The sequence below is a fragment of the Neurospora tetraspora genome, assembly GCF_033439725.1.
Source record: "Neurospora tetraspora strain CBS 560.94 chromosome Unknown B0H65scaffold_9, whole genome shotgun sequence".
In the NCBI taxonomy this organism is placed as follows: domain Eukaryota; kingdom Fungi; phylum Ascomycota; class Sordariomycetes; order Sordariales; family Sordariaceae; genus Neurospora; species Neurospora tetraspora.
In genome coordinates this window covers 751,752-769,361 of record NW_026944391.1, presented here as the reverse complement: position 1 = coordinate 769,361, position 17,610 = coordinate 751,752, and the positions used below count along the sequence as shown (strand labels likewise).

The 17,610-nt window shown below is 51.7% G+C and overlaps 4 protein-coding genes and 1 non-coding gene across 5 annotated transcripts; 1 reads left to right on the top strand and 4 right to left on the bottom strand.

The window, feature by feature from the left end:
- Positions 1 to 747: 747 nt before the first annotated feature.
- On the top strand, positions 748 to 4,142 carry B0H65DRAFT_335498 (uncharacterized protein). The gene is made up of 6 exons (XM_062823560.1): positions 748 to 1,895; positions 1,946 to 2,177; positions 2,231 to 2,482; positions 2,543 to 2,626; positions 2,677 to 2,817; positions 2,867 to 4,142. Exons 1-6 carry the CDS (start codon positions 1,012 to 1,014, stop codon positions 3,809 to 3,811), a joined length of 2,538 nt encoding a protein of 845 aa, XP_062677031.1. The 5' UTR covers positions 748 to 1,011; the 3' UTR covers positions 3,812 to 4,142.
- A 617-nt stretch (positions 4,143 to 4,759) lies between these two features.
- B0H65DRAFT_t454 lies at positions 4,760 to 4,852 on the bottom strand. Its single transcript has one exon. It is a non-coding gene; the product is annotated as a tRNA-Asp (tRNA).
- A 1,678-nt stretch (positions 4,853 to 6,530) lies between these two features.
- B0H65DRAFT_446560 (uncharacterized protein) lies at positions 6,531 to 7,073 on the bottom strand (the record flags this gene model as incomplete). Its single annotated transcript, XM_062825800.1, has 3 exons — positions 6,531 to 6,537; positions 6,638 to 6,858; positions 6,954 to 7,073. 3 exons carry the CDS (start codon positions 7,071 to 7,073, stop codon positions 6,531 to 6,533), a joined length of 348 nt encoding a protein of 115 aa, XP_062677030.1.
- A 1,338-nt stretch (positions 7,074 to 8,411) lies between these two features.
- On the bottom strand, positions 8,412 to 10,237 carry B0H65DRAFT_335377 (uncharacterized protein). Its single transcript, XM_062823559.1, has 2 exons — positions 9,344 to 10,237; positions 8,412 to 9,285 (listed from the first exon to the last, which is right to left on the bottom strand). Exons 1-2 carry the CDS (start codon positions 9,923 to 9,925, stop codon positions 8,614 to 8,616), a joined length of 1,254 nt encoding a protein of 417 aa, XP_062677029.1. The 5' UTR covers positions 9,926 to 10,237; the 3' UTR covers positions 8,412 to 8,613.
- Positions 10,238 to 10,965: 728 nt separating this feature from the next.
- On the bottom strand, positions 10,966 to 13,052 carry B0H65DRAFT_335368 (delta-1-pyrroline-5-carboxylate dehydrogenase). Its single transcript, XM_062823558.1, has 3 exons — positions 12,774 to 13,052; positions 12,616 to 12,723; positions 10,966 to 12,557 (listed from the first exon to the last, which is right to left on the bottom strand). Exons 1-3 carry the CDS (start codon positions 12,966 to 12,968, stop codon positions 11,064 to 11,066), a joined length of 1,797 nt encoding a protein of 598 aa, XP_062677028.1. The 5' UTR covers positions 12,969 to 13,052; the 3' UTR covers positions 10,966 to 11,063.
- Positions 13,053 to 17,610: the final 4,558 nt, after the last annotated feature.

The following is a 17,610-nucleotide window of genomic DNA, read 5'->3' as shown; positions in this document are numbered from 1 at the left end:
AAGCCCGAGGGACCATCGCAATCCTCTTTCATATGGAAGCGGAGTTTTCGTTTTTGTCAAAACATAAAGGAAAAGGCCCCGAGTGAAGATCGAAAAAGACCCCCAAAGATCGACAGGGTACCAAGCGAGGCCTCCAACAGCTCCCCCAAAGCTCCTAGGAATGTTCCATCAACATGATTGCCCAACACCCATACGCAAACGTCGAAAGGAAGACGATGGGTTTGTATCTCCTCATACTGCCATCTTCATATGGATGATCTTATTTCACCGCATTTCATCTCCACGATGCCCAGAACTGATGAGAGACAGACCAATTGGCCAAGTCGGCATCTTTATGCCGTGACGTTGTTGTGTGCCTTGTGTGTATGGGCTTGTGTACCAACACTACTTTCTCCAACTTGTATACTCGAGTGGTACCGGAGTCATATATCCTTTCTTCTTCCGCGTTCCCTCCTCCTCCCTAGTTGGGAACTTCTCCCTTGATAAAAAGACAAGGAACTGAAATCTTGGCCCTGAAACAACCAAGGTGTACTCCCTTCCAGAATCGGCAGCTTGTTAGACAAAGCTTGATAGCTGAGTATCCGAGACACCGTCGCCGAGCAAGTGTGCCGCTCGGGTCGAACGAGTTGTGCACGACCCCCCTGTTCCCATGGCATCAATTTCGTTTAGATTGACAGTCTCCTCCCTCGTCCTGTGATTTTTTATCTTATTTTTTCTTCTCTTTCTCTTTTTTTGCCCTCTTTTACTTCCTTCACCACCCAACAGGCCATCTTAGTCTCTTGGCTAGAGACCAGCTTCAAGACCCCGCCGGCTCCTCAACCTACAGACCTAGCAAGCTGAACCCTTGCGACCGCTTACCGAATCCGTTGCTGGTACCTCGGACTTGGAGCTTGGGCTTCTTTGTATTATAATTGGGAACCCCAGGTCGCGAAATCTTATACGTGACCGATTTGACCGCCGCTCACATTTGCGACCGACAACGTTGCGATACCGCCTGCCTACCTCTTCGATATGGACTCCCACGAAGCGCAGGGCTATGCGCACGGCGATGAACACCACAATCCTCATGCCTCCGGCTCCCAATGGCGCCACCAAGAGTCGCGAGCTTTCGCCAAGTACGAGGCCAAGAGAGCCCAGCCCCAGCAACCCTCCCACCATCACCATCACCACTCCATAGCGCGGGAAGCAGACGCACGCGGCAATGTGAACGACCTGGCCGATTTCCTCAACAAGTCGCGTATCTCGCCCGAGGAGGCTGGTACCCGTCCTCCTACCGATCCAAAGTTCAAGCCCGTTGTGCTGGGCGCTACAGAAGCCAGGGAGGTTCTCAATGGCGAAAAGAACATGGCCGACGCATTGGCTCCGGAGAGCGTTCCAAACGACAAGGAGATTGCTGTAGGACCTTTGATCAACTATCGCCGCATGGAGGGAAATCAGTGGGTTGGCAGTGTCCTGGTTGTGACCCGCGGGGGTGGCAGAGAACAGTCCTTTAGGCCGAGCTTGTTCCTGAGAAAGGCTGCCACGGTCGGTATGAGCAATGGTCACAATGGCAATGGCGCTGCAAATGGTCACAGCAGTGAACCCAAAGTCAGTGAAAGCCAGGGAATCTGTCTTTATTCGGATTGGCGCAACACTTTCTGGAGGTTCGATCTGCACCTGGAAATGGAACCATATGAGACCAAGTGGGAGTATTGGCTGTCGGATTACCTGGTCTTTGCTAGCAAGACGAAGCCAAAAGTGAATACCTTCTTCGTGCCCGCCATCACGGAATCGATGAGAATCATGTTCCACTCCTGTAACGGGTTCAGCGTCGGCACGGATGAAGAGGACTGGAGTGGTCCATGTCTGTGGAACGACGTTATGAGGCGTCATCAAGAGGCGCCGTTCCATGTCATGTAAGAAGCTGAGGATTCTATTAAGCCTGTCGAGCGCTAACAGACTACAGGATCGGTGGCGGCGACCAGATTTATAACGACGGCATTCGAGTTTCGGGACCCCTTCGCACATGGACCAGCATCAGCAACCCCAAGAAACGGAGACACTTTCCATTCCCCGAGAGCCTCCGTGCTGAGTGCGACGATTACTACTTAAACAACTATATCCGATGGTATGGGACAGAGCCATTTGCGGCTGCAAACGGCCAGATTCCTCAGCTAAACATTTGGGATGATCACGATGTATGTCCCATCAGCGCCTCCTTTGCCAAGCGAGTCAAGCTAACACGATGCAGATTATTGATGGATTTGGATCTTATGTGGACGACTTTATGAGATGCGATGTTTTCCGAGGAATAGGCGGCATTGCCCACAAGTACTATATGCTTTTCCAGCACCATCTGCCACCTCCAGCCTCAACATATACCTCAGACACCATGCAGGCTAAGGGCGAAGCGGGTCAGGGAATCGATCCCAATCAGATGATTGCGGCTTATGTACACCCGGCCATGACAGAATCCAACTACATTGTTGGACCATCTCCAGGTGTAAGTTCCTTTTTCCGGTGCTAGCACTCCTGACTAGTTCGATTACTGACAACCATACAGCCATACGTTTCGGAGCATTCACACAACATGTTTACAAAGTTGGGCGCCAGGATAGCGTTTTTGGGTATTGACGCGCGAACAGAGGTAATGAGAGAATTCTCAAAGTCTTTTCTCCTAGTGCTAACAATCTACAGCGCACGAGACATCAAGTCAACTATCCTGAGACATATGAGGCTATCTTCTCCCGCTTGAGGCAGGAGCTGAGCCATGCCATACAAACTGAGAAGCCATATAAGCACTTGATTCTTCTTTTGGGTATTCCCATCGCATATCCTGTAAGTGGCATCTAACCCATACCAAAAGCTTGAGCTGACCTGCCACAAGCGCTTGACATGGCTTGAGAACATCTTTGCCAGCCCCTTGATGGGTCCAGTAAAGCTGTTGAACAGACGCGTGGGCTTTGGTGGCAGCTTCTTCAACTCCTTTGACGGAAGTGTTGATCTCCTAGACGATCTCGACGATCATTATACAGCCAGAACCCACAAGCGCGAGCGCAACGGTCTGATCCTCAAGCTGCAACAGATCGCCGCCGAGTTCTCGGTGCGCGTTACCATCCTGGGCGGCGACGTCCACCTGGCAGCGCTAGGAAGGTTCTACTCCAACCCGAAGCTTAACATCCCGCTAGAAGAAGACTACCGCTACATCGTCAACGTCGTTTCCTCCGCCATCGTGAACAAGCCGCCCCCGGCGGCCGTCGCCAACCTGCTGGCACGCCGAAACAGGATCCACCACCTCGACCACGACACCGACGAGACGCTCCTGAAGATCTTCGACAAAGATCCCGGCGACAGCACCAAAACAGCCAAACACAACCAAGTCACCATGCCCAGCCGCAACTTTGCCGTCATCACCGAGAACTCGCCCAACAATGCCCATCAGCAGCAAAACGGTAACGGCTTCCATGCTTCCCCTCCCCCGCACTCCACCCCCGGCGGCACCTTCCCCGGCCACAAAGACGGCCGCTACGCGCTCGGCAAAGGCGAAGTCAACGCCGGCACTAAGCACAAGGCCGCCGACCCAACCGAGCACGGCACCGACAGCGACGGTAGTCTGCATGTGTGCATCCGCATCGAGATCGACCAGCATAACCCCGAGGGCCGCACCGAGGGTTATGGATTGACGATCCCGACGCTGAGCTACAAGGGCCCGAGACCGCCGACGATTGCGCCGCCGCCGGGCAGCGCGGGGAGTTATGGGTCGAGAGGCACGGGTGGTACGGGGGGGTCGGACGTGCCGGAGGTGCCGGAGATTCCGGCGGGGGTGCGGTGAGAGGGGGGGGTTGAGGCGTGAGGAGAGTGGATGAATTGGGGTTTTGCATTCCTTCAACCTCCTTCCTCCTCGGGATACCTACCGGCCGGGAAGTAGTGTTTAATGATAATCGGTGGGATGGATGGATGCGTGCGATCGGTTTCCACTGCTGTCATCCATTCAACACGTAGGCTATCTATCAGTCAGCGGCTGCGTGCAGCGTTGAAGGGTTGACAGTTGCAACCAATCGTATGCACCCTATCCCCATTTTCGCAATCATTTTCTTCTACGTTTTAAATACCCATTTCAGCATAATACCTACAAATGAATAAACTTGGCTATCCACGCACACATTGTCAATCGTGACCAACCTTCACCATCTACATATATATATGTATGTATGCGAGTGGTCGTAAGAATAATTAATAAACCGAACATGGACATGAGTCCAATACTGCGCGCTTTAGTTAAGAAAGGCTGTTGCAAAACTGTGATAGCGCCTCGTACTAAGTTGGAAGCAACATTGGCTAGAGTCTATTAGGGCCGGATTGTTGGATCCATGAAATGTTTCGAATTTCGACCGTAAGGCGTATGTATGTAGTAAAGACGCATGGAGGAATCAAGTTTCATCTATTACTCTCTCTTTTCCCATACACTGGTCGCGGTGACGATGGCATGGCTCCTTTGACCGTGTAGTGTGGCAAAGTTGTAGGGGTTGATCCAGACAATCGAAACGATGTTTTGGTTTCACTTGCCTGTGGATACTTTGGTTGAGTTGAGGCAGTGTCTTGACTCTTGATATCAATGGCATCCGACGACCGCAAACTAATGAACAAATGAGAACAAGAAAAATACAAACGAGAAAGGAGAAAGAGTAAAAAAAGAAAAAGAAAACAAGAGCTGATAAAAAATAGCTGGTTAATAATGAAAGGAAAGAAGAAAAAGGCAAAAAGTGAAAAAAATGTTGGTCTCTCCCGCCGGGAATTGAACCCGGGTCTCGAGCGAATCGAACTGATGTTCAAGCTTGACAAGCTCACATACTGACCACTATACTACGGAAGATGTACAACTGTTAAATCAGCTGTCGTAGTTGGTTTACGGGAAGCAGGTACAGACCTAGAGCTTATATGGCTAACTTGATTGGGCCATGTCACAATAACAAATCCGGCTTACAGACATAGGTCGTCGGATGCCATGTGGTCATCGCGCGAGCCCTCTGTCTCGTGGTATGCCAAGATGTCCGTCCGTCCGTGGTGCAATGTTCCAACCAACACAAATCATGTCCCGAACGAATCTCAAGCTAATCTGATATTAAGAGTCAATCAAGACACTGCCTCAACTCAACTCAACCAAAGTATCCACAGGCAAGTGAAACCAAAACATCATTTCGATTTGTCTGTATCAACCAACCCCTACCTACAACTTTACCACACTACACAAACGGTCAAAGGAGGACCATGCCATCGCCACCGTGACCAGTGAGTGTATGGAAAAAGAGAGTAAGTAGTAGATAAAACTTGATTCCAGAGTCGGGTGTGACCGAAAAAGGACTGACAGGCAGGCACCTTATCACAGAGCTGAGTATGATGGTGATGATGATGATGACGATGATGATGGTAATAAAAAAGAAAGAGGTGTGTTGTGTTCTGTTCTATCCTATCCCATTCCCATATGTATACACCATACAACCCACGGAAAACCCACCCAATTCCCTTCCTTAGGAAAAGACAACGCCAAGAATTGACACAGGATGAAGGGGAAGGAAGGACCAAGTACTATTCTCCTTGGGTTCTTTCCTCTCCTAAATCTCATGCTTCTTCTTGTTCCTATTCCCGTATCCATATGTCCCATATGAATGCCCCAATTCGTTGTTGCATCATTATAGACCCTTCCTTGCATTTGCCTTCCCCTTTTTCTTTCCCTTCCCTTTTCCCCTCCCTTTTCCTCGACCAGACCAACCAGACCAGAGGATGGATGGATGGTATGAAGGCGACTGACTGACTGACCCAGACAGACTCATTCATCCCATGACCCCAACCCCAATGATGTTGTTAACGCCGCCGACCCATTCGAAAGAAGACGCCGCCGATGTACACAAGCCCTGCTGAAGCAAGACATGGAAATATGACCAGGACGTTGTCGTCGATGCCATCGTTGCTGTGCCCATGTCCATCATTGTCGTCGTCATCGTAGTCGCCATCCCCGTCATCCAAGATGGAACCATCGAAGACAAAGTGCTAATCACCACCACATCCCAAACCGAGTCCCAAACCATTTGCACCCACAGCCATGACCAAGACCAAGACCAATCAGTCAAGAATGACCAAAACCATGACCATGAGCAACAGCTAGAAACCAACACCCCGCCCAAAAACCCAACCATCCCAATCAAGACCGCAACGGCGGCCGTCAGGCTAGGGCTGACCTCGCGGTCGAGCCAGCGCTGACGCAGGCGGAGCGTGCCGAGCCGGAGGTGGAAGAGTTCGTCGACGGTGACGGAGCGGGTGGAGGAGTTGAGATAAAGCTGGGTGGAAGACGGGGGTCGTTTCTGCAGCGGTGTTTTCTTTTCGACTCTGTTGTTTTTATTTTTGTGTTGGAATTTGTCATGGTTGAAACATATGGATACAGACAGGAGCTCATTGCGATAGCTAATAGCTTATGGCTGAATGGAGAGATGTGATGTATTGACTGGCTATGAGCAAGAGAAAAAGGGAGGTAGGTTTAAGGGGAAAGAAGAAATTTATTGACTGTGGGAAAGAAAGAAAAGAAAAAAAATTAGCCCACCGTTGGTAGGAAGGAGCAGATGGATGGATGGAAGACATCAATCAGAAAGGAAGGAAGACTTACAGAAGAGTAAGTGAGACATCGCCTTGGAGTCTAGCCTTCAGCTCGACTTCGACATCGAGGTTCAAGCCAAGCTGGAGACGGACGGGCTTGGTGTCGGCCAGACGGGGAAGGATCTGAGGGCCGTTGAGACCACCCTGCTTCTGGACGGCACCCTTGTTTCTGCGGCGGCGGCGGCCGCGGGAGTCGACCGAGGAGACTCCGTCGGAGTTGGTGTCGTCGAGCTGTGTTTTTTTACCCAAGTCAGATTTTCTTTTTCCTTTGTTTGATTTTGTCTTACTAATACTCAACAGGGACGGGAGGGAATTCAAGTATTTACCTGGCGTCGAAGGTCAGCGAGCATTTCTTCCTTAGTTGGGGAGAGATAACCTGAGCGGGCTCCGGCAGGGACAGGGGGAAGGTTAGAGACCTTAGGCATGGTAGGGTTGGTGCTGGCCATCTTGAAGAAGGTTGTCGCGGTTGGCGAGTAGGAAGAAGAAGTTGGAGAAGAAGAAGAGTCCTGGTAGACAGTAATGTAAGTCACGGACTGAACCAGAGTCCGTGTGTGCTTGGCGAAAAAGACAGGTGGTTTTCGTTTGCGCGAGTTGAGTGACTCCTGAACGAGACGAAGCGGCTGAGGCTTTCTCGAGGTAAAGACGGTCCGGGGATGTGGACGGGAGGGTACAAGTAGTGGTGGTGGTGAAAGTTTGGTGAACTGCCGCGGCGATACCGGGAGAGGAGGGTAAGGAGGCGGTCTTACGGACTGTTTGTGAAAATCCACGCCGATACGAGGCCGTGAAGAAGAAGCTGGTTGAAAAGGGTTTGGTGGAAGTTGTTGTTGACTGGTGTAAGACATGAAAGGCTACATTGAGCGAGCAGAGGACAGCATATATAGGCAGATTGGTTCGGGAGGCGGAGAGTTGGTGGCCCCCTCTTGGGATTCCCCGGGACTCCGGGATATCGACTCGGTCTTGTCCATCCTGCTGAGTGTCACCACCGGCCTTGTCCGGCCATCGCCAAGGACCATTTCGGTATGTTGTTGTTCGATATCAGGGGTATCACGTGCCCCTGACCGGGAGAATTTGGGAACATAGGGCGATACAGGGGCATTGGGGTCCGTGGGTGATGCTTGAAGCGGGAGGCGAACCGTTGGTTTCTCGTACGACTGACGAGTATCAAAACCCCGGGCTTTCCCATTGCCACGTACACAACTTGTTCGTCCAGCGGATCAAACAGCGCGTCCGGTAGAAAGATAGGCCTCATGAAGCCATTCCGGGATGGAATGAACTGTTATGCGCCGCCTCGAACCTTCGGTGTTTTCAAGTGTCATCCGGGCGCTCGGTGTTGTCGATGTTCGCTTCTAGAGGTCAAAGCGCAAAGCAATCAATGGTACGCAATTGGTATCAAAGCTGAAACATCTACCGTTAACTACCCTCCAACTGGCACCATGATCTTCATAAATGGTAAGTTTTCTTTGAGTGTTGCTTTTGTCGTTTGGAAATCCATCACAAAGTTTGAAAAGTCTGTCTTTCGTCTATCGATTGCCATGTTCCCCCGGATGGCCGTTTCTTTGCCAGTTCCAGAGCGCGAACTCTAGCATAGGTAATCCTGTATTACTTCCTCAACCATCTCGAACCATTCTGTGACGACCAAAGTCTGAGGCATTATTCATTTGTGCTCACTCAGCCCAGAACAACATACACATCCCAGTCCCTCACGACTCGATATATGGCGCGATGCTGCGATTTGAAACTTTTATCTTTCTTCACCCTTCCCACGGGCATCCCAACCCCTGGCGGACCCCAAGACCCTGCATACTCCAGTCCTGTGATCGCCCGGTCGCTATTCCGGTACCAGCGGTTATGGATCCAGCATGCATGCACGCTACATCGCTAGAATCGCCAAGCCGAGCCCCGAGTCTAAGCCGACCGACGCCAAGGGTAAATGATCTTGATCGGACGGACGTGAAGGCGCCATCGAACGATCTCCTTCTGGATCGCTCATGCGCTTAACAAGTCTGCGACACTCATTCCCCGCCCCGTCCTCACGGTCCCGGCGGCTGCGGCTGCGGCTCCAGCGGGCCCGTCGGTGTTCGTCGTTGACGTCCGCCTATCCGTTTGTGTCTGTTGGTTCAACATGAGAAGAGCAGCCGTTGCTTCATGGTCAAGGTCATTTCGCGATACCAGGTAAGGGCTAGTCAGTGCTGAGCCCGAAACCGAGGCGGTTCGCGTGTCGTGCATGTTGCTGTTGCCGCCGTACAAATGCCCCCAGGAGCCAAAGCCGGCGGGCGAGGCAGTAACAGATGAACCACTGAAGCTGTAGTGTCTTTGGTAATCGGTCGATGTCACAGCTAACGAGATCGAATCATGTCGATCTCTTAGCTGCTGCTGGGGTAGTATTACCGGGGATGCGGATGGCTGGTGGGAAGAGGTGATCGCGGCAAGTGGAGGCGAAGAGGCCGGTGAATCAACCCCTGACGAGTCCGACATCTCTACGTCGTGGACTTCTTCTCTTGCCGCAAAGGTAAAGGCAGCCTCAGGATGGAAAGGTTCATGACCAGAGGGCGTTGGAAGACTCTTTGTCGCACTTTCTACCTCTGATGGACCGGATTGATGCCGGGCCTGGAGCTTAGCGACACAATCTTCCAAGTATCTGATATACTCTATCGAGGCCTGAGGTACTTCATCAGCTTCAATTCCCAGTATACATTCTTAGAAAGATGATACTAACCTGGAGGATAGCCAGCTTGTGCATCTCACCGGTACATGCCGGTATCATGCTTTTGAGGAGAGCAAACTCTTCGTTCATCTTGGATCTCCTTCTCCTTTCGATCAAGCTATGTGCTGTTTTTCTCGCAATCTTCCTTCCTGCCGCAGTTGATGGTTTCTTTTTAGCGCCACCTGTTGTCGCCGCTGGCGTGGTTGACTCTGAATTCGTTGTGGTGGACACAAGGCCCGAGCCTGATTTGCCAGTGGTCGAATCTTTGGAGTTTGGTGCAAGTGGTGGGGCAGCAGCAACTTCACGCGGCTTCATCTGGATGATTTTGCGTGATCTCGTAGGAGGGGGAGGAAGTGCAAAATCGTTCTTGGATGGGCCTGCTACGGTTGCTGCACGCCTTCGTGACTTGACTGTCTCGCTTGGTTGCATCGGATATCTTTTCTCCGGGGTCTGTGGAGGTGTGCCTGCAGCGTTGGATGGCATAATGGCAGGTGGTGGTAGTTCGAACAGCATCTGAAGGGAGGCTAGGGATGGAGGTTCCTGGGCTTTCATATCCGCTGATGATAGTGGCGTAGGCAACGACCTCTGAGGCATCGTGATGGGCTTGTCGTGCTATCGCAAACCAGGGAAGCTCAGAACAGCCTGTTGCTCAGACGAAATAGGTAACTGTCAGGCACAACTGACGTTGCAGGTGCTGTGCAAGATTCGGGCTTGAAGGATGGCGGGAATCCTCCAATTAGTGGCTTTCACTGTGCTTCTGGCTGTGTCTGGTCAAGAGTGGACGATAAGACGATCTTCGGGTATCACCTTGCACTGGTAAGCCGAAGAAGAAGCAGATTCGAGTTCCACGATTTTGTGATAAGTTCGCTCAGGTGTTGTCGAGAGGTACAGATGTCCCAGCATGGGATTCAGAATCTGGGCATGCCATCACGGACAATATATGGACATTGTGCTTGCTGGTTCTGATGTAAGATCCAGATCAGAGGAATGGACCAAGGGATGCGGGGAGACGGACGTAGGAAGTCGGTAATCGTAACGTGCAGTTGCATCTAGAGAGCATGGAACACTAGTGTTTCCATCTCCGAAGTGCATTCCCGAGTCCCAAAGCAGTCGCGTGCCCATCTCCTTTCCAGTCGGCACGAGGTGGATTCCTCGATGCTGATTGGACAGCATGTTTCTTGGTGTCTTGACTAGGTGTCAAAAGAACGCCTGCAAGCAATGTCGTTCAAGGTTGTGCCTCTGGCTCTGGACCTTTGTCTAACGCCGGCTACAGGAAGTGTGGATACCTGCCAATCAGTGATCATCAAGATCCCCGACCCTTTTCACAGCCCCCGGCGCCACCCAAGCTCTTTTAAGGCAGCCCGCACGTGGCCTTTGACAGTCAGGACGATCTCCAACACGGGGCAGAACGACGGGCCGTCCGCAACTCTCTCGGACTCACAGCATCAGGAGAAAATGGGTGAAGTCGGGATAAAGCACCTTGTGCCATACAAAGCCAGCAACACAATGCAACATCAAGATCGGGTTGTGATTTGATTCGCTAGACACCTAATCCAATAACATGGCACCTGTCTCAACGCTGCTCATAAACACCTCCGTCGAACGCACCTCAATGAACGAATTCGCCGATGCCGGATTGATGCATCAAAACTCCTCCTGAGCGAGTCCTCCGGAAGGAATCCTCCCAACTATCGTCGGAGCATACGGTGCTCTCCATAATCTCACTAAGGTCCTATTCGACCTCATTGCTGGGATATGTCACCGTGGTCGTGGAGTTGAACTCCTCCTTGATGCTTCTCATGCTAACAAACCGACTCAAGAGGTTGATGCTGCCGGCCTTGTCATTGGTCCCGCTCGCTCGGCTGCCACCAAAAGGCTGTTGGCCTACAACAGCACCCGTGCTCTTGCAGTTGATGTAGAAGTTTCCTGCTGTGTTGCGGAGTTTCTCCTCTGCGAGGCGGATAACGGCCCGGTCACTTGCAAAGATTGAGCCCGTCAGTGCATATTCCGTAGCTCCGTCGATGATATCATAGATAGAGGTAGTGCTATCTACGTAGTCATCATAGACGTAGACCGTCAAGACGGGTCCGAACAGCTCCGTCGAGAAGAGCTTATGGTCTGGCGTCTTGGACACAAAGATGGTCGGCTTGACGTAGTAGCCAACCGAGCTGTCGTATTCTCCTCCCGCAATCAGCTGGAGGTCTGGATCTTTCTTCCCCTCGTCAATAGCCGTGCTCAGCTTTTTGAAGGAGGCGGCATGAATGACAGGGCCGATGAAGTTTCCATAGTCAGTCGGTGGGCCAACATTCAACTTTTTCGTTTCTTGGACGAGAAGCTCCTGGAAATCTGGCCAAATCGACTTGGCAACGTACAGTCGGGAAGTGGCGCTGCACTTCTGGCCCTGGTATTCGAATGCACCGCGGACCGTCTGGACAACAGCGTTTCGTAGATCGGCAGACTTGTGAATCAGGTGGAAGTTCTTGCCACCGGTTTCGCCAACAATACGAGGATATGACCGATACCTACCCTCAGCAACTCCAGCGCCAATCTGGCCATAGAGCTTGCGGAAGACGGCGGTGCTGCCTGTGTAGTGAAGAGCGGCAAAGTCCTTGTGCGCGAGCACTTCCTTTGTCACCAACTCAGGATCGCCGGGAATGAACTGAATGACATCAGGTGGGAGTCCCGCTTCGAGGAGGGCCTTGTACAGGATGTAGTTGCTGAGGATCGCGTGATCGCTCGGCTTCCAGACCACAACATTGCCCAGCAGCGCTGCCACGCCTGGAAGGTTGCCCGCAATGGCAGTAAAGTTGAAGGGGGTGACGGCATAGACAAAGCCCTCAAGTGGCCTGTACTCGACGCGGTTCCAGACACCGGGGGAGTTATGTTCCGGTTGCTGAGCGTATAGTTGCTCCGCATATTGGACGTTGAAGCGGAGAAAGTCACAGAGCTCGGCAGCGGCATCGATTTCGGCCTGCCAGGCGTTCTTGCCTTGGCCCAACATTGTGCCGGCCATCAACTCGTAGCGATACTTGGTGCTGATCAGATCGGCTGCCTTGAGGAAGACTGCCGCTCTGTCAGCGAAGGGCAAGCTTTCCCATGCCGGCTTTGCGTTCAGGGCGGCATTGATGGCCAAGTTGACCATTTCGGGGGTTGCCACGGCATATTTGGCTATTTTTTGTTTGTGATCGGCCGGGTTCACCTGGTACTTGGTGTCTGCTTTGCTAAGCTACGTTTATGGGCGATGGTTAGCTAAAATTATAAAATTTAGTTTCGGATGAACTTACCGTCCTCCCGCGGATAATAATGGGGACGTCGACAGGGAGATTCTCTGAAAGCGCGGCATAAGCTTCCGTGAGCTTATGTCTTGATTCTGAGCCTTTGGCATAGTGTTGCTACGCTAATTGTCAGACATGGCGGATATACGAGGCTCGGAAAGACTCACATTGGGCTCGTTGGCCACTGTAGGGACTTTGAAGGTTGCGAGGGTAGAGTTCATCCTGACGATGCTGGGCATGTCTGTCCTGGGTCTCTGGCTATGTAGCTGCTGCCTTAACAATGCTGTAGACGAGGATGTGCGAGCTGATCTCAGACCACTCGAAGTGGTAAGAGACAGCCTCTGGAGCCTCCGTGCCGACATTCTGTTGACCTTTTCTGTAGGGTTGTATGCCTTTTTCGATCCCAGGTGCAGGGGAGTGCTTCGTGTGTGATGTCGCCTTTGGACTTTTTCGTTGGAGCTGCCTAGAGAACGAGTACTCGTAGGCGGGAAAGTGGAATTGAAGATTTGACGATGGAGGTTGGAGTTGAAGTTAAAGACACAGTCGGACGATTCCCGTCATTGGCCTTTGGAAACCACCCCTCATTCTCACAAGCGGCTGCTCCTGCCCTGTACGAATACCTTCAGCCCGCCCCTGCCCTCTCTGCCAACCAATCCAGCCGGGGTTCTGCGATTGACGGATCGCTTTGTGACGGCTTAAGACATATCGAGCTGCACGAAGCCCTCGCCGTTTGACGTTATCGTGCGGGGCTGGGGACGTCTCATTGGCCAATACCCCATTCAGGTAGGAGTGATAAGCCGATAACAAGGGTGCCGGCGCCGATGCACCTCCGGCTTCAGGTCCTCGGTCAGCGATCCGTGTTGCGGAGTTGAAGCAGCCTAGGAGGTCTCCGCTTTCGAGGCTTGAAAGCCCGGTTGTCGGAGGCGCCGGGTTAGCTTGTGCCGAAATACGAAACCACAGATAGCAGCAGCAGTCTGTCGTTAGCGCTTTTCGATGAAGATTATCAGACTGGAAGAATCAACTTCCAGGAGCAATTCACATGAGCAGAACAGTGTGATCATGGAAGTGGAAAAGCGACGGATTCCGTTGACGAAACGGAACTCGGTCGTGATGTTGATGAATCTGGGGATGGAGCACTGGAGACACCTGCCAAGCTCCACTGTAGTCCGGGGGCGGTCCGCTGAAGCGGCACGTTCCTGCGGCATCATGCAAGTGTCTGACTCGTGTACAATCTGGACATTACTTGGTGAACTTCCCACTCCTCTCTTAATTTCACATCGAAAAGACACTATGTCCTATGATTGATTATAGTTGAGAGCCCTGTGTTTGTTGTTTCGCGAAAGAACAGTGCACCGATAGCACAATGACGGGAGAGGGTGTGAGGTGACTTGAAGCGGATCATCCTTCCAGCGGCATGACCTACTGGGACCATATAAGCACCAAAGTATAGACCTTCCACTACGGTCCAGTAGCCTACGTGGTAATGCGCTGGGTCCAGAAAACGCGTGGTATTTTCGTAGGTCTGCCATCTGGTCGGTTGAGTCCTCCTTAGTTGCGAGTTCGATTCCCGATCTTGTGGTGTAGCTAAGCTTTTTGTTTTTGTTTTTTTTTTGCTTTTCTTCCTCCTTCATTTTCAACCTGGAGCATTATCGATTGCGTTTACCTTTTTTCTTGGCCCGGACGCCGATTAAACCGCGCTTTCTAACCTGCCTAGTCGGTGCATTCAAAGAGATTCACGATCCCATTCACGACCTTTACGCCAGGTCTACCCCACCAAAGTACACTCACGTGCGCATTACACAGTAGAATATTATTTGCATCAAAAACCACAAGCCTGACAGCACTAAGATCCTGGTTACACCCCACGACGAATCACCGCCCAGAAGTGCTCCTTTCAACAACCCTCCCGAGTGGCCGCCGCCATAAAACGAGGCCGGCATTGAATACCACTTGACCAATTCGCCACATGGTGTTTAGGAGCGATAACTGGTTGACGATAAGCCTGAAGCCTGGACCAAAAGACCACTCTGTTCAGCCCTGACAGGCTTGCCGTCGCAAGGCCCAGGCCAGAAAGAGGTGAGACGACGAGTCGACCATGTCAGATGGCGTCTGAGACGTCTGGTTGGTTCCCGAGCTCGCTTCTCCAGACCTCTCGATCATGACCACGTCACGCAGGAACAGGCTCAGGAATCCCGGCCGCGGTCGTTTCCTCGGAGGTTTATAGCTGAAAAAGGTCCTTCTTATATAGGACAGCTTTGGGCATCAAGAAAACCGCCATATGCAGGCAACTAGTATCTTCATTTTTCAGCCTTCCCTTGCGGGATAGACACCGGTCGACCGGAGCCACCGCCATCCACATTCCACATACCAGTTTCTAGTCCAACGCATCTTGGTTGGTGAGACTGAATGACAGCGTCTTACACAGCATTTTGGTCTGCACAGCATCTCACACACACAGTACCGCGCGCAAAGGTCAACTTGACCGGCGTAGTTATAAGTTTGTCCCAACAGCCATTCGCCAAACTCGAGCATGTTGATGTGTGCAAACTTACTTGTACACCGTTATGCGCCCACCAAATCCTTTGGATCCTCTCCAATGTCGTGTAACTTGTGGGAATACTGAGATATATATCGACGGGAACAAACATGAACCGCATGGGCGCTTGGGGAAAAGCAGTGTCCCGGCGGGATGCAGCCACCAAAAGCGGTGTCGTGAAGGAGGTTGTGTGGTTTTTCGCTAACACTCTTTCGTTGTTGTTGTTGTCAACGGGTGGACAGTGTGTTTCTTGTGTGAATCTTGCTCGATATACCCCAGTGGTAAGATAGGTTGAGGGGTAAAACGTGGATTCGAGATGTTGGCATGCAGCTGGGTTCAGAGAGCATCACCAACGATCATTGCCCAGATGGGATCCATAAGCGCGGAGGGACAAAGGATGTCGTTGAGACAATTCAGCTTCACTAACGGAAAAGGGCCAATATCGGCGCTTTCCTGCGGGTGACGATTGCTAATGCAGGAACAGGATCGATTCCATTGCTTCTTTCTGTCGTTCCTTTTGTTCTCAGTACACTAGAGGCTCTCTCCCTTACATCAGGGTTCAGGCCGGTCAGTGATATCGGGAGCAACACTCCGTAGGCTACTGCTACTGGGAACAATCTTACAGGATCGGAATAGCAAGTGAATCTCCTGAAAACCTGTTATCAAGTTGATGGAGAAAGGATGGAAAATGGGACGATGTTTTTGCCAGTAATGTAACGGTATGGCCCGAGCCTTTAAAGTAGTCAGGAACGGGTGTGGATCGGTGGGGTAAGTTGGAAACAGTGCCATCCAGAATCTTACCAGGTTAGGCCTAGCTCGCTCAGTCTAACTCCACATACCCCGGACGATTTGTTAAGGCTGTTAAGGTTGCCGATACCAGATGGGGTAAAACCTCCATCTTTCCTCGGAGATTTCATCAATTTTTTTCACGTCCTTGCTCCGATTCACCAACCGGCGATGACTTCAAAAGATGATGCTGTACCCGGATAGCAATACCCAGGCAGGAATCCACAAAAGCGAAGTGCCGTGGATGAAGGAGCCAGAGACCGCTGTCGGATCCATCTCACGTCCGGGTCATTCTCCGATATCAAAATTTCTGTTCCTTGCAACCGAGCTTGCCCAAGCTACTGAGCTAAGTAATCGGCCCAGCACGTACTCCCACTTTCCACGGCACTTCAGAGGTTCAAGCAATGAAGCGGAAGCTTGGCCGGGACAAGACCGGGCTTTCTCTCGTCCCCCACCTTGAGATGACCAGCCAATGGACAACATCCACGACAGAGAGCGGGCCCTTGGATTTTGATGTTTCAGGAATTGCCTCTTCCTCGGAGACCTGGACCGACCGACCGACCGACCGACCGACTTCACAAATCAACGCTCACAGATCTCAAAACCCGTTTATGAATGGTCAAAAGAGAGGCGGTGAGCAAACATCACAGCATTGAGCAGAAAGACAATTTCTTTGTTCACATTGGGTTCGCAATGTCATCAACAAGGGAACTCGACGTTTCGGTGCCTGGGAGCTCCATAATTCCATTTCGTTTTTGTTTCTTGAAACGTCCGTCGAGCCCCCATCACCATGCTCGATGCCCCCCTATTACGGACTCGTCTAGGTACCAATATCTCATCAGCCGTTTACACAATTACCCCCAAATCCAACACCGTTTGCGTCGAGATAACTTTTTGTTTTGTTTTTAAATTGTACACTACGTACAAACGTTCCGGCGTACTGCCCCTGTCTCGGTCAAGTGCCCGGGAGGGTTCCATTGTCCTGTCATTCAAGCGGGGCGTCACGACCAAAGATCTCTCTGTCTGCCCTTGGCCAACCATTCCGAGACCATCACTGCATGCAGGCCTGTGGCACACGCAATGCTTCCATTGTGCACCCGTCCCAAACCAGACATGGGGAACTCGACCAACAACCTCTGATATTGTCGAGCTTCACATACCTCGAAACCCCGACGTTGGGCTTACACATCCATAAAGCTACGGTGGGACTGCGGGTGCCCTGAAAGGGATGGAACTGGGAGATATGCAAGGTACTAGGATCTCGAGTCTTCCTGGTGCTCTCACCACCATCCACCCACCCGGTATCCATCACAAAATGCACACCTCACCACACCCCGCCCGGCTAGCCCGCCAGGCTAGCCCACCACTCCTGCCCAGGATGGGATAGTGCCCGTCTTTGTTGATGTGGGACTGGGAATATATATGCCGGTCATTCCTTTTCCAGGTCTTCGTCGTTATTTTTATAGCTATAACCGTGTAGGTACGCCACCTACTTCCGACCTCGTGGTTGCTTCCTTGCTGCTGCTTACACTGTATGTCGGCCGGTTGGGATCCAAGCTTGCTCCATCCTTCAAGCGGTTTGAACATCAAGAACCCTCTCCTCTCGTTTATCCCACTCTTGCACCTCTTCTCTTCCAAGTACTCCAGACCACAAGGCCTCTGTGCCAATGGGTTGTTCCTCG

What these genes read in the sequence shown, in the direction of transcription:
- B0H65DRAFT_335368 (XM_062823558.1), bottom strand. Translation starts at nt 12,968, where the DNA reads ATGTCGGCACGGAGGCTCCAGAGGCTGTCTCTTACCACTTCGAGTGGT. An exon ending in CAGTGGCCAACGAGCCCAAT is followed by an intron (nt 12,724 to 12,773) that starts GTGAGTCTTTCC and finishes CAATTAGCGTAG; the next exon opens with CAACACTATGCCAAAGGCTC. An exon ending in TTATTATCCGCGGGAGGACG is followed by an intron (nt 12,558 to 12,615) that starts GTAAGTTCATCC and finishes CCATAAACGTAG; the next exon opens with CTTAGCAAAGCAGACACCAA.
- B0H65DRAFT_335498 (XM_062823560.1), top strand. Translation starts at nt 1,012, where the DNA reads ATGGACTCCCACGAAGCGCAGGGCTATGCGCACGGCGATGAACACCAC. An exon ending in GAGGCGCCGTTCCATGTCAT is followed by an intron (nt 1,896 to 1,945) that starts GTAAGAAGCTGA and finishes AACAGACTACAG; the next exon opens with GATCGGTGGCGGCGACCAGA. An exon ending in TTGTTGGACCATCTCCAGGT is followed by an intron (nt 2,483 to 2,542) that starts GTAAGTTCCTTT and finishes ACAACCATACAG; the next exon opens with CCATACGTTTCGGAGCATTC.
- B0H65DRAFT_335377 (XM_062823559.1), bottom strand. Translation starts at nt 9,925, where the DNA reads ATGCCTCAGAGGTCGTTGCCTACGCCACTATCATCAGCGGATATGAAA. An exon ending in ACAAGCTGGCTATCCTCCAG is followed by an intron (nt 9,286 to 9,343) that starts GTTAGTATCATC and finishes GAAGTACCTCAG; the next exon opens with GCCTCGATAGAGTATATCAG.